At 38.0% G+C, this 19,119-nt stretch overlaps 1 protein-coding gene across 1 annotated transcript in view; it reads right to left on the bottom strand.

Moving 5' to 3' along the window:
• Nucleotides 1-18,195, bottom strand: part of tent4b (terminal nucleotidyltransferase 4B) — a 43,217-nt gene extending 25,022 nt beyond the window's left edge. The window contains exon 1 of the mRNA XM_073836059.1: nucleotides 17,389-18,195. Coding sequence (XP_073692160.1) covers nucleotides 17,389-17,906 — 518 coding nt within the window. The 5' untranslated portion in view covers nucleotides 17,907-18,195. The remainder of the gene's footprint in view (nucleotides 1-17,388) is intronic.
• Between the last annotated feature and the right edge of the window lie 924 nt (nucleotides 18,196-19,119).

Here is a 19,119-nt window from a genome sequence, read left to right as displayed (position 1 = left end):
GCTCTTACTAACACTAGTCTTTCAGTGCCAGGTGCCAATCCCATGACCAGGGTTGAATCCGCACATGTCTGCCCAACTGGCCACAGTCCTTACTCATGCACATAAAGCTGCTGCAGGTGGTTTTATAATGTGGCTTCATGACCTGGGTTTGCCCATGACTTAATAATGAATGATTCCAATAGACTTTCTATAGCTCAAACATGGTGCTAACAATGGCAAGGACATGGGTGTGATTTACAGCGAATCCATGAACTGATACAATGTACGCAACATGCAGTGCAGTGTAAGGTGCTTTGGGTAAAAGTGTGCCAAATGCATGTATTTAAATACAATAATAAAAAAAAACTCATTGCATAGTACACATCCAGAGAAAGTTGGAAGAGACAAGCCACTTGTAGGGCGTTTCCAAACCTAGCTCATTGAGCATTTGTTTCAAAATTTGTTTTGGACTTCACTGGTAACCAGTGGCTTGAAGTTCCAAATTGCAGTTTCAATGCAGCTTCAAAGGGCTCTACACGATCCCAGCCGAGGAATAAGGGTCTTATCTAGTGAAACGATGCCTTCACGCATTGCCTAAACACGTTGGAAAAGTCAGCCGCGGTTAGTTTTTTGTCTGTGTACGTCGGTTCAAAAACGTAGGGTAGAGCGAAAAACTTTAGCTAGTTTCGCCCGACATAGTTGTTTTACTTTTTTTTTGTAAAAGGTGTTTAACTTTTTTGTACGTTCATTTGACTTTCTTTGCACGTTCGCTTTGTAAACACTGGGTTGGTACTTCCGTAATTAGCCTATATAAAGCATGTAATTGAGCTATTGGAAGATGAGCATTTGTGGTTAAAAAGTATATAAATTTGTATTTTTCTTAGAAAATGACCAATCGTTTCCCTAGATAAGACCCTTATTTCTCAGCTGGGACTGTTTAGAGCCCTTTAAAGCTGCATTGTAACTGCAATTCGGATCTTCAACCGATTGATCCCCAATGAAGTCCACTATATGGAGAAAAATCCTGGAATGATTTTTCTCCATATAGTGGACTTCAATGGGAATCAGCGGGTTGAGCATTTGTGGTTAAAAAGTACTAGGGCTGTAACGTCCCAGTCGATTAATTGGTCGATACGGTCTGGTTTGGTCGATTTTTTGCCGCGCTCATTTCATCAGGTGGAAAGCACTAATTGCTAATGGGGGTGTTTTCAGAACACCCCCATTGTTTTCACTTTTTTTGGATTAGCCCAACCCACTGGAGAAGAGAGACAGATAAGTAGGCTTTAGAAGGTTTGATGCTGAATATTATTTATTTAATAATAAGTTAGTGGACTCAGCGGTTTGGAACACATATCAATATACATCAGTCCTATTCTAACATGTCAACAAAAAAAAAAAATCGACAGTGTGGCAGCATTTTGTTAAAATTAATAACGGGAAAAAGGTTGAATGCAAAGTTTGCAAGCAACAGTTTGCCTTCCACAGCTCGACGACAAACATGACGTATCATCTGAAAGCGGTAAGCTAACTTGTCTGCGTTAGGTTGCCCTGTCTGTTTTTGAGTTGGCTACATGAACATATCAGAATTGGCATATTTCAATATTTTAGTGTAATAATCGTTTTATTAGTGCAGGCGCACACATCCGTAATGACGGTAGAATCCCCCAGACAAACCCAGACCACGCTGGATTTTAAGCCTCCTTTATCATCCAAACGGAAAATAATACCACGGAAGGAATTGTTAACTTTATTGCTCAGGATATGAGGCCCATTGCTTTTGTGGAGGGCCAAGGTTTTAAGAACTTGTTAAAAGTTTTGGAACCTGGATATACAGTGCCAGCTTTAAGTCTATTCGTGTCTCAGCCGCGAAGCTGAGCTCTTATGTTCAGCCTCGCTCTGTGCGAGCTGCGCAGAGCGGCAGAAATGATAGTGTCTGACAGTTATACTTATAACATATGACAAAAATAATTTTCTAAATTATGTTGCACATTCCTCAAAAGTTCTTGTGATATCACTAGTTGACAACATAGTACTGTTTTCAGAAATCACAGGCTATGATATTGCGCAGGTGCACGTGATGCACCGCTGTCAGAGACGACAGACTCGTGTGTCAGACTCATTTCAGTGCAAAATAATTAGGTCAAAAACGATTTAATATACTGCAAATAGCCTATTAGTTTTTTTTATGTTTATTTATAATTAATTTAGGCAGACAACAAGGCTACCAAGTACTGAGCACAGTGCGTATCTAATTAATGTAACGTACATTTTTTTTTTCTCCACAACGTCATTTTTAGTCGATTTTTAGTCGAAAGTTTCAGGACTTCAGTCGACCAAGATTTTCTTTGGTTGATTACAGCCCTAAAAAGTACATACATGTTTTACTTTTTTTAGAAAATGACTGATCTCTTTTTCCTCAACTGGGATTGAGTAGAGTCCTGTGAAGCTGTATTGAAACTACAATGTGGACCTTCAACCTGCTGATCTCCATTGAAGTCCACTATATGACGAAAAATTCTGGAGAAAAATTTCTTTTCGACTGAAGAAAGAAAGACATGAACATCTTGGATGACATGAGAAATTTCATTCATTATCAGGAAATATAGTGAACTTCTCCTTTAAAGTCTAAAACATACATGCACATTAGCTGAACCAGTATGAACAAAATACACTTACAGTGTGGTTTAAATAAGCAAAAAAAAAAATAAATTAAAAAATCTGTGATACCACTGATGACAGATTTTATTGCTGATTTGATATGCTAAAAAAGGTAATTTTGGAGATTTTGGTCTTTACATGATTTCATGAAACAGGATAGTTTCTATGTAGGACTTAGCCAACACAGAAACTACTCAAGAAAGTTTCCAAGATCGCAGAGTGGATTGGCTTGCTCTTTTGTCCTGAGGTTGAAAACAAATCTGTGTCGACACTGCAATTACACCTACACTAAATGAACATTCTTCTTTGGTTATTTCTATATTTGCTAACTGCTAGAGCCTAACATAAAATATACTGTTCTTTCACAATTCCGGTTTCTCCTCCACATCTGACAGCAAGTGAATTTTGGGCCCGCATTTGTTTCATTTGCCACGTCTTTAACTTTAAGAACAAGGTAAAAGTCAAAAGAAAGAGTGTGTGAAATAAAATGCTTTCCCACATCTGCAAAGAGTTTTAGAAATTTTGGACAGGTAAAAAACGAATCACACCCTCAAGAACAATTTGCACTCTGGGGAATTCTAAGCATCTTCTTACTTAAGAAAGAGACTCTCTGAGAATAAGGTGAGAAAGAATTGGCTACAAGAAGTTAAAGGTGTGCTAAACTGGCATTTGCTTATCTGAGTGGAAACTCGGAATGGAAACACTCACACCTTTTATCTTAAGGAAGGTCTTAATACCTCCGGTCACACAGGTTCCACAAACAAACAAGTCATGCAAACCTTTGAGCATAGACACCAACACGGACACACAAGTCTCTTCGGGGGCTCTGATCAGTGTCTAAGCACATTTGAATATATGCTAGTAATACAAAACTGCATGAGAAAGTTCTGCCCTGGGCATGACACTCTGCAGAGGCAGTCTGACAGCATTCATCAAAATCGGCCACCACTGCAACATGAACACACCTACTGCAGACGCTCTGTCAATACTCTCAACGTCATACGCATTTTCAAAAAACATAAAAAAAAAATAAAAAATCTACTGAATCTGCAAAATGTTAATTATTTTACCAAAATAAGCTGCTGAGTCTCTTTTTGTCCTGAACAGTTTAACTGCCCGTCAGAAAAATCTTTTAGGTCCGACAAATTCTTTGGTTTTTCAGCATATTTCATCCTCTCCATCAATGACTGAATGACTGGATGGTTTTGAGATCCATCTTCTCACACTGAGGACAACTGAGGGACTCATATGCAACTATTACAGAAGGTTTAAACGCTTACTGATGCTTCAGAAAGAAAAACGATGCATTAAGAGCCAGGGGTGTAAACTTTTGAACAGAATGAAGATGTGAACATTTTTCTTATTTTGCTTAAATATCACTTTTTTTTTTATTAGTACTGCCCTTCAGAATCAACTTAAATGTTCCACAGAAGACAAAATAATTTAAATTTACCCTGATCTTCAAATTCAAAAAGTTTACACCCCTGGCTCTTAATGCATTGTTTTTCCTTGTGAAGCATCAGTAAGTGTTTGAACTTTGCGTAATAGTTGCATATGAGTCCCTCAGTTGTCCTCAGTGTGAAAAGATGGATCTCAAAATCATACAGTCATTGTTGGAAAGGGTTCAAACACACAAATGCTGAAAAACCAAAGAATTTGTGGGACCTGAAGGACTTTTCTGAAGAACAGAAACAAAAAAATAACATGCATGTTGTATGATCCCTCTTATTTCGCTTACATTTTTCAGATTCAGCAAGGTGTATGTAAACTTTTGACTTCAACTGTATACATCACACATATTAAAAGAGTTAGTCAAAAGAAACACATACATACTTTCACACAATCCTCAAATCTTCAAAATAACAGGAATTTTAGAAAACAACTAATGAGAGGCTGTATGTGTGTGTGTTCTCCTGATGAATAGGCATGTATTTCTGTGTGTTTACGTGCATATCAGGTTTATTCAAAGTTCATATGCATGTTTGCATATGGGTGTGTGCTTGCAAAGCATGTGTTGTTTCATCAAGACTAGATAGAAGTGTATTTCACTTCTGTGAAACTAAGAAAGTAAGTACAGTCTAAGAAACAGAACTGAAAAAGAGCACAAATGGAAACATAGGGCCCGAATGGCCTCTTGATCTCATCATATCTGCTTTAGCAACACTTCTGAAAACACAAATGGACAAGAGAAAGCAGAAGACAAACCAGACTAAACAAATCTAAAACCAGATAAAAGTAAAAAGTAAAAAGTAAAAAAAAAAAAAAAAAAAAAGCACTTCATTTAACTGGAGTTAAATAAATCCCAGCAGGCTGTGTCACAGTTCGAAGAGCACATTTTCCCTCATCAGTGTCATCCAGCCTGGCTGTGGGAAACAGATTACACATAGAGAGTCTGAGTTTCATTTCACAGAATAGGCGTTTAGATAAGTTTCAATTCTCCGGAGCAGCCTGTTGCGTCCTCGAATCAAGCACGAGCAGCGTGCCGTTTACTCCCAGTGTCAGCCAATCAGAGAGCAGACTCTGTCGCTAGGAAACCCGTCACTGTGAGGGCCAACACAATTTTTACTGCTACTGCTGTGGGTTGACTGACTCACACTAGACACACATTAGCCTAAATACTGACATTACACAATTATCAACATTTATATTTATGAGTGGAAATATTGCAAAGGCACAGCATAAATGCCCACTTTGTTGTTTGTAATTGACTGATCCAAATACATCTGTTTAAAGTTAACATGACATTACATAGATTTTCTAAATGAGTGTTATAGATCTTATTATGAACAATTCATCTACGATTTTTTGGGGTTTATTTTTATTTTAATGCTGTTCTCCGTTAATCTGTTATACTCTGATATGAATCTTCCTCCCCAAAAAGAAAATCTGTCTCTACTTCTGTTTCATTGTGGCTTAAACAATGAACAGTGTTAATTCACACATTTTTCACTGCGAAAGGAAGTGGTAGCCATAAGATACTCTCCTGCAAAAATGTGTCTGCAGAGTGACAATGAGTCTCTGTGCTAAAATAATGAGACTTGTCAGTAACATGTTGGTGATGAGTGTAATCACTATTTTGTAATCACTATCTGCTGGCTGGATCAGGACTTTTCATATTAGTCGTTCCTTTCCAGATGTCACCTAAAGCAGCTCTTACAGCCTGAAATTCATGTCTAAAAATAAGAGGGAATTCCTCCGTTAGGGTGGTGGTAGTACTCGTCACAAAAACACATATTTATCCATGACATAATCAGATGCAATACTGTTACTCTTGGTAAATTCTTTATTACAAAACTGACATTTTATGGGCTTAGTTCACCCAAAAATGAAAATTATGTCATTAATTGCTCATCCTCATGTCGTTCCAAACCTGTAAGACCTTTGTTCATCTTCTGAACACAAATGAAAATATTTTTGATTAAATCCAAGAGCTTTCTGACCCTCCATAGACAGCAACGCAACTACCACATTCAAGGCCCAGAAAGGTTGTGAGGACGTTGTTAAAATAGTCCATGTGACATCAGTGGTTCAACCGTAATTTCATGAAGCTATGAGAATACTTTCTGTGCGCAAAGAAAACAAAAATAAAGACTTCATTCAATAATTTGTTCCTTGTCAGTCTCTGACATGTGTTCACGATAGAACCACGCATCTCTGTTGTGAGATACACATACAGTATCTTACAAAATTGAGTACACCCCTCACATTTCAGCAAACATTTTAGTATATCTTCTCAAGGGACAATACTATAGGGAAATGACACTTTCAGTCTGCATAGGTGCCGTCCCAGAAGGAAGCCTCATCTGAAGCTGGCTCACAAGAAAGCCTGCAAACAGTTTCTTGAAGACAACCTGTCCAAGAGCAGAGCACAAATTACTGGAACCATGTCCTGTGGTCTGATGAGACTATATTAGGGCTGCACGATATTGGGAAAATATGCGATATTAGTGTTGAACGATATTTCTTGCGATATTACATTTCCCTAGAGAAATGCTTTAATAATTATTATTGTTATTATTATCTATTTTTAAAAATCTTTTATATATAATGATCATGCTAAAATAAACAGGTAATAGATATTCTTCTGTCATCCGAATTAAATCTAATTCAGGCTTAAAAAAAAAATGAATTGAAATGAATGAACACAAAATGAATTGCTTTCAAACATTACTTTTTATTTACATGTAAGAGCATCTTTTAAACTAAATATTTCCTTGCCTTGCCTGTTTTTTGTTTGTTTGTTTTTTTAAATAAAACATATTATTAAACAAAAATTATATTAAAATTACTATTAAACTTCAAAAAGTTAGGAGCATCAAAAAAAATTAGGAGCACCCAATTTCTTTTTAGTAATGCACTGATCTTTATTCTTCATGGCTGATTCCAACTGCCAGGCAAATCAAATGGGCTGTTTCTGAAAGCCTCAGAATCAAATTAAAAAAAAAAATTACAGTATAAATAACAAAAAATAGACAATAAATGCAGCCATATTCAAAGTTGACTACTCTATCAATATTCAAAGTGCAAATAGAGACCGAATTTTTTTAAGTATGATAAAGAGTTATAGACAACTTCACAACTTATTATAGCCCACATTCTAATAACAGCCTAGATATTTTATCTAGCCTAATTTGCCTGCATTGGGGAGTCGCTCTCTAAATGTGGGGTATTAAAATTGCTTTTAAATGCGCGTAGCCTACGGTTTTATTTTTGATTTTGTTTTAAGGATCGCGCGAAACTTTCGGCAGAGCATGCACTCTGCAATACAAGAGATTACTTTAACAAACCATTTGAAAGTCGGAGGACACCAACAGGATTTTGAAAAGCGTGTCCCCAGTGGAAAATACTCCCCTTCATGAGTGGAACTCGGCCGCTGAGTTATCGTCTGATGTGAATGAATGCAGCGTTGTACAGAACCTTTTTACTGTCCAACAATCAAAAATCGTCATACCACACACCCCTAATTGCAATGCAGTTTGTGCAAATCCAGAACAAAGGTTTCAGAAAAAAAACGTCTGGTTCCTAGTTCAGCGGTGCGCATTGTCAGTGACGGGAAGACGGCTAATATATCAAATCTTCATTAAAGGTAACAATAAAGATTACGTTTAAATGGTTATGTAATGTTGGCGAACGCATCAGCTCACAGCAGTCTGTGCAGTAGTTAGGTTAGTGAAAGTTTTGTAAAGAAATGAAACTAGGTCACACCACAACAATTTCTCGCACAATTGCTCCCAAATATAATTCGAGGTTGTGCAGATTAAATTTTGGGAGCGTAAACGGTGGCAATTTTGATTCCTGTACAGTTCTTTTTAGGCAAAAGTTCATCGCTGCTGTCATTTTCTCCCTTCATACTGCTGCCGTATTTATTTTTCATTCTCTGCTCTGAGCCACCGGGTTCACCTGTTCGCCCATTCTAGCCAATAGCATTACAGAACCTACTTGGGGGGCGGGTATAAAGATAGTAAGCCCCCATCTGTTTGGTCAAATGAGGACAACCTATGCATGCAACGCACAAATGTTTGGCACATAAATTAAATGTCAATTATCGCAACTCTCTGCGATACTGATATCGCGTATACTAATATCGCGATAACTATAATTTTTCTATATATCGTGCAGCTCTAGACTATATGATAAACTTGTTTGGCTTAGATGGTGTCCAGCATGTGTGGCGATGCACTGGTGAGGAGTACCAAGAAAATTGTGTCTTGCCATGGTGGTGTTAGCATCATGTCTGGGGCTGCATGAGTGATGCTTGCACTGGGGAGCTGCAGTTCATCGAGGAAAATATGGATTCTATTATGTACTGTAGATTCTGAAGCAGAACATGATGCCTTCCCTCCAAAAACTAGGCCAAATGGCAGTTTTCCAACATGATAACAATCCCAAACACACCACCAAGATGACAACTGCCTTGCTGAGGAAGCTGAAGGGATGGGGTGGTAAATCTCCAGACCTGAACCCTATCAAGAACCTGTGGGGCATCCTCAAGGGTAAGGTGGAGAAGCACCATGTGTCTAACATCCAGCAGCTCCGTGAGGAGTGGAAGTGGATCTCAGCAACAACCTGTGCAGCTCTGGTCAATTCCATGCCCAGGATGATATGAGGACAGAGCCAGATAACAATGGTGCCAACACAATATATTGACACTTTGGACAAGTTCACTTAGGGTGTACCCACTTTTGTTGCCAGCTATTTTGACAATAATGGCTGCATGTTGAGTAATTTTCAGGGGACAGTAAATCTATACTGCTATACAAGCTGCGCACTGCCTACTCTAAAATATATCCAAGTTATATTTCTATAGTATTGTCACTTGAGAAGATATACTAAAATGGTTGCTGAAATGTGAGGTGTACTCACTTTTATGAGATACTGTACATGCATGCATTTTTGCAGCTGTTGTCTAATCAGTGCTGTATATAAATAACACAGTGTGTACACAACAAACAAGCAACATTTCATGTTTTTTTCTAGTTCTGAAGCCCATTTGAAGTGTAGACACATTTTGAACCCTTAGTGGTTAAATACACACTGCTGTACATTTTGCAAACTAGACCAAAAGAACAGCTCATTATTTTGAGCCAAGGGGATATTTTTAACCAACAAGTTTATTTTTCATTTAGCAGGTCATCTTTAAAAGAAGTTCAGCAAGCGTTCAAGGCGGCGCTGACATTTCTCACGACATACCTGACCCACTTTTAGAAATGACTAAATTTACCCACCCTTTAAATAAACCTTTTATTTAGCTGTATTGCACTATGACGGGAAATTATACTTGATCATGTAATGGCAAGTAGAATCCTTTGCCAACGGAGAGCTCTGACACTAAACAAATGGTAATCACACTTATAGTGCTCGGCTACCAACAAATGTCAATCGGTCAGGGACAAAATTACATAACGTAATTAATATCCATGCCACAGTTTGGGAACTGAACAGATGAGAGCAAGGAAACTTTCAGAGGATAGAAAAACTTTCTTTGGCCAGGAAGTGCATCTCGTAAGTGTTTCAATGGCAGCTAGGCATTATAAATTTAAGCTTGTAAAGACAAGCTGATGAGATATATAATGTGTTCTCTCTAACCCCACAAGTCCATACTGTATATTAGTATTATACTGGAAAAGCACCTCACCAAATTAAGTTACCATTCACATTCCAGTTCTGATACGAGACTAAAACAAACAGTGCGGACTTCCGTGTGAACCTTACAGGTGGGTCCGTGGGTTTACCGATGGTGCAAATACCAAAATAATTGCCTTATTTTGACTGAAGGTCCATGTTAAACTCTTATCTATATGTATATTCAACAATATTCTGTGATGAATCACTAACACTCAAGCCATTACATAAGTTCAAAGTGCATCCACCCAACTCTGACTCAGTCAAGTCTGACTAAAACTTCCCTGGGACATTCAATGGGGCAAAGCATAAAAAAAGTGTCCATTTCATGTTGCTAGGCACAGCATGACCTGCTGTCAGCTGAGCATGTGAAGTTAGTCTGTTGCTTTGACTACAGCATTAAACACAGGGGAAATTTTCTAGCAAAACCTTAAAAAACTAGAAAAAAATACAATGACATGTGGCGCATAACTGTATTCTAATTGTATATAACCATGGTCTCCAACATGGCCACATTAAGCTCTAGACATCTTTACTCAATAAGTATTATTCTGACATCCTACCACAAAGCAGAAAGCAACACACCAGCAGCCAGTTAGATAGTGCATGTCACTAATAAGTCTTCTGTGTATCGCCATGTAAATGAATAGCACGGTTATCTATTATACACAAACTCAAACACGCATGAGCCTCGTGGTGTTTTAGGCATCTACGACCTCAATATATGAGGACATGAACTTCATCGCCGTAGCTGCTCTGAGTGTCACTTCACCAGTTTTACACTGTTTCATTTTCAGATATACTACCATCAAATACACTGAAAGTTAAACTGAAAAAAACCTTCCTGACAACCCATCAAAATAAAAGTCTGGTTTAACTTCAAGAAATATGAAACTGATTGATACAGCATACAAAGCCGCTTTTCCACTATCGGGCCGAACCGTTCTCAATGCGTAACCGTTCTGTTCCGTGCCGATTCGGGCCAGTCAGCACGGATACGGTTTGATTTTCCACTGCGGTGCAGATAACGGAACTATTTGGAATGTAAATACAAATGCGTCAGTCGTTGCCTTGGTAATGCAAGCCGCGCTTCTACTGTTATTTTCCTTTTGGACTTGATATGTATGTTTGAGTTTGTTTGTTTTTTTCCCGGCACTGTTTTGAAACTTTTCTTAATGCCCTTCTCTGCAAGACACTGCACTAATAAAAAAAAAAAAACTTTTTCGTTTCTCTTTGCACCCTCCAGCTGTTGTTGAATTTTTCTTTCTTGCTAAATATCATATTAGAGCAAATGTTTCATCCACAGACCAAAGTGTCTCAGCCATTTGTATTTATATTTACCGTATCTGTTTACTGCGCTCCCGCTTTGCCATAGAGAAACTGGTAGCCAGGCAACAGAGTGGCGACGCCATGCAAACGCATTTTATCAGCCCGGTTCAGCACAGTTGTCTAACCGTGCCGAGAATTCCGGGCCGAGAACGGTTTGTAATCGTTCCGTGCCGTACCAGGCTCAGGTGGAAACACAACTGGAACTGTACCCGACCGTTCTAAGAACGGTTCGGCACGATGGTGGAAAAGCGGCTCTAAAATGCAGTTCTCAAAGTGACAATATTATTTTTTAAGGAATATTATACAAGCAGGTTATTTTTCATTAATTTATACAGTTGACTAACTAAAAATGCAATATTTTGTTGTAAACTGATTTTAATTATTACATTTTAAAAGACTGATTACATTTTAATAGTTTTTTTCAAGACATTATGATAAATGTATACTCTTGGTGATAAATATGCTTTTATTATGAATAATGTACCACCAGTCAAAAGTGTTTGAACAGTAAGATTTTTAATGTTTTTTTTAATGTTTAAAGTCTCCTCTGTTCACCAAGCCTGCTTGTATTTGATCTAAAGTACTGCAAAAACAGTACAATTTTGAAACATTTTTACTATTTAAAATAACTGTTTTCTATTTGAATATATTTTAAAATGTAATTTATTCCTGTGATTTCAAAGCTGCATTTTTAGCGTCATTATTCCAGTCACATGATCCTTAAGAAATCATTCTAATAATTCTATTTTGCTGCTCAAAACAAATGTATTATTATTATGTTGAAAACAGCTGAGCAGAATTTTTCAGGTTTCTTTGATGAATAGGAATTTCAAAAGAACAGCATTTAACTGAAATAGAAATTTTTTGTAACATTATAAGTGTCTTTATCATCAAAAGAATCCTGAAAGACAAAATGTACTTAACCGTTTTAAACGAAGAATCATGTGACACTGAAGACTGGAGTAAAGATGCTGAACATTTAACTCTGATCACAGGAATAAATTACATTTTAAAATATATTTAAATAGAAAACAGTTATTTTAAATAATAAAAAATATTTAAAAATTGTACAGTTTTTGCTGTACTTTGGATCAAATAAATGCAGTCTTGGTGAGCAGAAGAGACAGAAGAAAAGATTACAAATCTTACTTTTGACTGGTAATGTATATTTTCTACAATCGGTAACAAACCTTGCATCTGCTGCAAACTCAGAGTTACAATGTTCTAAATTTGCTGGCGGCATATTAAGCCAAATAATGCCAAAACAGGTTTGTCTACAATCCATATTTTCTATAATACATTTTAAGAGGGTCCTTCAATGTGAGGCACATTTCATTGTAGCTGTTTTTCGGTTTCTGGCAAGATTTTACATAATTTATGGAGCCACTGACTTGTAAATTATTTGTAGTGTTTAAACAGACACCTTCATTGATCATGCCTTGCCATGCTGCAGAAGTGTAGTTGTTCCAAAATATAAATTCTGTAACTATTTATTCACCCTCTTTATGACTTCTCTTTCACAGAAAAAAACGATTGTTTAAAGAATACTGGTGACCAAACAGTTCTGGTTTAAAAAAAAACACTACAACTTTTTTTAAAAATACCTAAATAAAAAACACTTAATTTTCCAGGGAACTAAATCCAACCATTTTTTGGTTTCAAATCAAATGCATATTTCGAACATTCTGCCACTGATTAAAAAAAAAAAAAAAAAAAAAAGAAGCAACATGAGTAACACATTCTGACATCATCCTGTTCATGGCGTCCAGCCTGGGAAAGTGCCCTTGTGACGAAGATGAGTTCTTTCTGAGTGCTGTAATGTGTGCGAGGGTGTCTGGGACAGTCACAGCTCTAGCACATGGCTCAGAGCACACTACATCTCCAAATCCTGCTCCTAGTGACAAAATCAGTCAAATTCAAGTTGAAAATCACATATCTTTTGTAGTGCCTGCATGGGAGCCTCTCAGGGAAGCCCCATGTGCTGGCACCAAAGGCTGCTTTTCTATTACATTACGCCCCCTTCCACCAACTTGCAATACCTCCCTCATGTCCCATGGCAACTGGTTAACCTAATGACAGTGATCGATGAATATAGGCTGAACTCAAGAGCTATAATGAGAAAAGCAGCAGCCAGACCAGAAGAAACCTTGATTAATCTTATGTAATGAACACAACAACAAACTACTAGAATTTCGACAGAGAATTGCATGCAGTGATCATCTTTATGCGAAGACGAACTAATTTACAATTCTTTAAAGTTTCAGCATGACCAAAAACTATTCAAAGACATGAACTCAGGACACCATCTGTTTAGTAACGCTTTCTGAATACTAATGAACATTGATGTCTGTGTCTAAAAATACATCATTTATATCGATTCGATGCTTTTCAAAAAGAGACCGGTGTACTGAACTCACCCTACACCTAAAAAAAAAACACTGAGAGGACCCGACATAAAAAATTCAGCAGCAGGACAACTGAGCGTGGAGAGAGGATTTTCCCTCTCCTCTCACTGCACCATAGCTGTCAGGCAGATGAAAGGATCTCAGCTTGCTCTGACTGGCTGGACGCACTGTGACATCACAGATACTGCGATCATGTGTCAGTTGGGAGGGGGAGCATTTGTTTTGGGTAGAACAAGGAAGGAACTTGGTCAACACACAGAAAATATAAACAGAAAAATCTCTCCACACACATAGACTTAGACACACCCATAAAACCATCTGTCCCTTTTCTCACACCTAAAAACAAAACACCAAAAATGAATAAATGAAAAAATAGTGTGAAATTAGATTCCAACTAACACATCCACAAATATTTCTATGATGTAGGTTGGAAATATTTTGTGCTGTAGGAAGCAAGCACATTTCACATTCTGGTTTTCGACTGCCAGACATAAAATCCACAACAAATGATCCCAGAACAAGATTCAAATCTTTAAGGCATGCTCTCTGAATACAAAGCGAGAGCCAATCTGGGCTTAATCTGTACATTTCACCATACATCTATAAGATGGAGCTGACAGGAGTCATTCATTCGAGAAACAGGAAAAACAGTGAGGGGGGGGGGGTCATAAAGGTGAGGACTAGAGTATTAGAGTAATCACAAAGGAATGCTCTTATGCAAACACTTTGCTAACATTACTATAAATAAGGATAAGGCTTGCCAGCTGTACTTTGCTCTGGGCTCCACAAGCTGCTGCACATATTACAAAGCAGGGCCATCTGCACTTTTAAAAACCTACCAAACCACCAGCACCATCACCACACCCATTACACCCAGTTCTATAATCACACCACTACACAATCCACAATCTAGAACTACATGCTTTATTCTAGGGATGCACGATATGAAAATTTTTTACCGATAGCCGATAATTAAGTCCTTCTTGTGGCCGATACCGATACCTTCATATTTTTATATGATAATTTTGTGCACCCAGGTGAATACAAAATCTGAGATAAACTAATGAAATGTATATTACTGTATATATCTGGGTCTAACAATCATAGCAAACATCAGTCCTGACTCTTCAACCTGGAAAAAATGAAAAGTGCATCATGGAGTAACGTCAGATGTCCAAATGTCCGTTAAAGCTTCTTATTGATCATATTATGAATGTGTGCAGCAACCAAATCGTACAAGGCGGGGAATAAAACATCAGAATCGAGATAAAAACATCAACTTTTCAGAATGCCGCAAGCCCAACGCAGGTCATGTGACATGAACCAACCAATCAGCTTCATCCTTTCCCTTAATAACATTGAAAGCACTGCCAAGGTGGAGAAACAGATTATCAAAGCTGTACAGGAATAACCATTTTTAAATAAATTTAATAACAGAGCTACTGCAAGCGATTTTTAATGCTGAAAATCCATTTATCCTTTGCTGAAACCTCCGCGTCTTTATGGAGAGCGCAGGTCATGGTTGCTTAGCAACGGCAGACGCCACAGCAGAGCAGGCTACAGAGCGGTTTGGAAAGAGAGAAGGCGGCGCTTCAGCGTTTTCCACGCGTTTTTAGACGCGACATGTGAACGGCCCCTAAAACAGATTCACCGCGATGACGACCTCTGAAGTGAGATTTGTTGTGTTAAAACTTGACGGCTTTTTACCTCCTCTCAGAATCCTTGCTAAACATGTGTTGCAAATAGCAATAGCATCGTCCTCCTCTGTCACCGCGAAAAACTTCCAGACCGGCGAAGACGATGATGACGACACAGATGATGACGTATTACACGCGACAAAGTCCGAGAGTCACTGCCGTTTACAGCTGCAGTCACTTGCACTCGGAAAGCAGATGAATCTCAGATAAACCAGACTGATTGATTGATTTACCAGCAAGAGTACTTTATCGGATCGGATTTCATTTATTTATCGGAGCAATAAAAATGACGTAATTTTTACCCATATCGGTCGATAATTTATCTGTCCGATAAATAATGTGCATCCCTACTTTATTCAAAAGCTGATACAGTTTGACGACTGACCTCTCTGGCACACTGAAAGATGTACTTATGGACATTTAATGCCCTTAATAAATTACAGCCATTAAAACCTAATCGAACCTCTCTTGGTTCATGGAAAGTTGTGGTTTGAGAATGCTGCTGGTTTGTTTTCCTTTAACGCATTTAATTCTGTCATTTATTTTTGTTTATCTTTAAAAAACAAAAGTTTTGAATGACCTCAGGGTAAATAAACATTTTTCTGGTGAGCGATTGCTTTCAAGCAGTTTCATTCATATCAGAAAAAACTACGCACAATGAGTATGACTGCAATAAAACTAAAAGTCTTCATAGAAGTCTATGTCATTGTTACTTATGACCTAAGTATGAAGTGCAAGGTGTAGATTATTGACTGACTGAGTGACTGGGAGGAAGATAATGATTGATAGAGGCGGCAACTACAGTAGAGAAACTCTTTGTAATGCATTACACATACAGTACTATCTCTATCTGGGATTGGTCTCAATGAATAAATTCATGCACACAAGGGAAAAGATCCACTCAGATATGTGATCATCTATAATGGCCAATAAATAAACTTTCAATTTCTAGATTCCATTTTAATCATTTTGAAATGTTCTATTGATTTTTCCTCAAAACATTTATTTAGTTTCCATTAAAAAAAAGCTGTTAGTACTGTAAAACTTAACATGGGATATCCTTCAAACTTGGTGTAAAGCTTGGTACAAAGCAACGGTATTTTCTCACATGTTATTCACGTTATTATAACAGAAACCAAACATTGTTTGGCTTGTGACAGGAGTTTTCCTCAAAAGAAAACGGCGTCATTATTCGCTATCCCTCATGTCATTCTGAACCTGTAAGACTACTTTTGGAAAACATAAAAGAAAACATTTTGAGAAATGCCTCAGAGTAATTTTTGTCCACACAGTCTAAGTAACCAACATTCTACAACATATGTGACCCTGGACCACAAAACCAGTCGCACAGGTATATTTGTAGCAATAGCCAGCAATACATTGTATTAAAATGATTGATTTTTCTTTTATGCCAAAAATCATTAGGATATTAAGTAAAGATCATGTTACAGGAAGATTTTTGTATATTCCCTACCATAAATATCTCAAAACTTAATTTTTGATTAGTTATATGCATTGATAAGTACTTCATTTGGAGAACTTTAAAGGTGATTTTCTTAATATTTGGATTTTTTGCACCCTCAGATTCTAGATTTTCAAATCTCCTAACAAACCATACATCAATAGAAAGGTTATTTATTCAGCTTTCAGATGATGTTTAAATCTCAAATTAAAAAAAAAAGACATTTATGACTCTTTTAGTGGTCCAGGGTCATCTATCTTCTTTAATGTTCAAAGACAGGTTTGAAAGGACAGGGGAGTAAAAGATTAAAGAATTTCGTTTTGAGGTGAACTATCCCTTTAAGACTTAGTGGAGTTTAAGAAAGTTCGTGCTACTTGTGATTTTTGGGATTCGGGCACTAGAGACTTCAGGGTAGCAGCTGACAAGCCAGCGCAGGTCATTTAAATGAAAGGATTGCAAGGATACTCCAGACATGCCAAATATGGTTAAGAAACGTCTCGAATGTCAAACCACTGGTAAACCAGCGAGAACCTAATAGCTATTTTAGTGAATGGACGGTCGCAGGTCCAACACAGAGCTGCTTTTTCAGGTCATGACATGTAAAACACGTACTGAACAGCCCTCAGTTTAGTGTCAACGCGTAGGCCAGCTCCTGAAACGGAGCAAACAAACCGGGCCCTGCACCGAGGTTATCACTATATACACCCACACACATAAAGTTCTTTTCTGCACTCACCCCACAATGCCCTCCGAGTAGTTTCTGGTCTTCCACGGGGTGCCCGTGTAAATGTCCTCCGCCCCATCTGTCAGCAGGAGACTCCTGTTAAAGCCAAAGGTGCTCGCCTTGTTGTCTCTTTTTCTCTTGCTTGGCAACTCCGTTCCCACTCCTGCGACCCTACTGCCACCCACTTGCCCCCCTCCGCCGACACCCCTGCCTACCCTACCGCTGCTGTTATTGTTGTTATTGGCTTCCAGAGGGATAAAGTCTTGTTGTTCGGACACCTCACTATCGGGTTTGGATCCAGACATCCCCTGCTGATCCTTGGGCTTGCCGCTGCTGTCGGCCGCGTTGCTCGACGCACCGTCACCGCCGCCGCTGTTGCTACTGCTACTCGTCAGTTTGGCGCTGGCTGTGTTGCAGTTGTTGTTGAAGTAGAGGTTTCCCAGAGTCTGTGTCGTTTCCCAGATGTGCATCCACAGGTTGTTGGCAGGTCCGCGCTGTTCTGGCTGAAACCAGGCGATTCTAGGATCCATCAAACGCTAAGCTGCTGTAGGCACTCTTGCCCCCAGAGCAGAGCCAGGCTCGGTTCGCTTAACCCACTAACGGGAACACACGCTCGCCCTGGACAGCTACTAAAATATCCTGTGCGGGTCCATCAACGTATCTCGGGACAAAAAAAAACACTACTGTAAACTGACTGTAAAAAGACGTTGTTTAAAAAAAAAACGGTAACCGTCAAACTTCAGAGCACGAGGAATGGAGAAACGTGAGTGTCGTCTCTGTGTCACTGCCTCTGTTTCTATCTGAGATCGTGTATCTCAATGGCGGACAGACCACAGCTCGACTGCGCATGCTCGGGCAGGCGCGAGCGCGCAGCAGCGGGAGCGCGCGGACTACGAGTGTTACGCAAGAGAGCACTTTACAGTTTCTGTTACGTAACAACAACAGCGGATTTGATACATTGTAGTAATATGAACCTCTCGTTCGTGTCATGTTAGCCCAGTAAAAGGTGGCGCTAATCCAATGAGTTGTATATCTAGTTCATGGGGTCTCTCGGCGTTATCTTCTAATTGGATTATTTTGTAATGCAGTGACAGAAATTAGATTACTGGGAAAAGGAGTCCGCGAATAGAATATAAACAACAGTATTATTACTGTGGGACAGGTACGACTATAGTTTCTTTTTACCACTTAAAGAAACAGTGATGTAAAAACAAAATTAAAAATACAATTCTTTCAGAATTCATGTCGTTCCAAATCTGCATGTCTTCTTTCATCAGGGAAACTCTTAAATAAAAAGCTTTTGTAACATTATACACTATACCATTCAAAAGTGTAAATGTTTTGAGCAAGAAATCATATTACAATGATTTCTGAAGGATCATGTGACTTGAGTAAGAATGCTCAAAAAATTGAAATCACATAAACAAATTACATATTTAAATATATTCAAATAGAAAACAGTTATTGTAAATAGTAAAAAATATTTTAAAAATGTACTTTTTCTGTACTTTGGATCAAATAAATGCAGGCTTGGTGAGCAGAAGAGACTTCTTTAAAAACATTAAATACCTTACTGTCTATCTCTCTCTCTATAGACAGACAGATAGAATTTTTTTTTTTAAATAAATTTGATGATGATCAAATATTGTTAAGAAATCTTAAAATGTAATTTATTTTAAAAAAAATCTTTCTTTTTTCAATTGGGAATAAATCTAAGCATGCTAATGACGTATATTAAGTTAT

Source organism: Garra rufa, chromosome 3, assembly GCF_049309525.1.
Source record: "Garra rufa chromosome 3, GarRuf1.0, whole genome shotgun sequence".
Classification (NCBI taxonomy): domain Eukaryota; kingdom Metazoa; phylum Chordata; class Actinopteri; order Cypriniformes; family Cyprinidae; genus Garra; species Garra rufa.
This window is presented reverse-complemented; position numbering and strand designations above follow the sequence as displayed.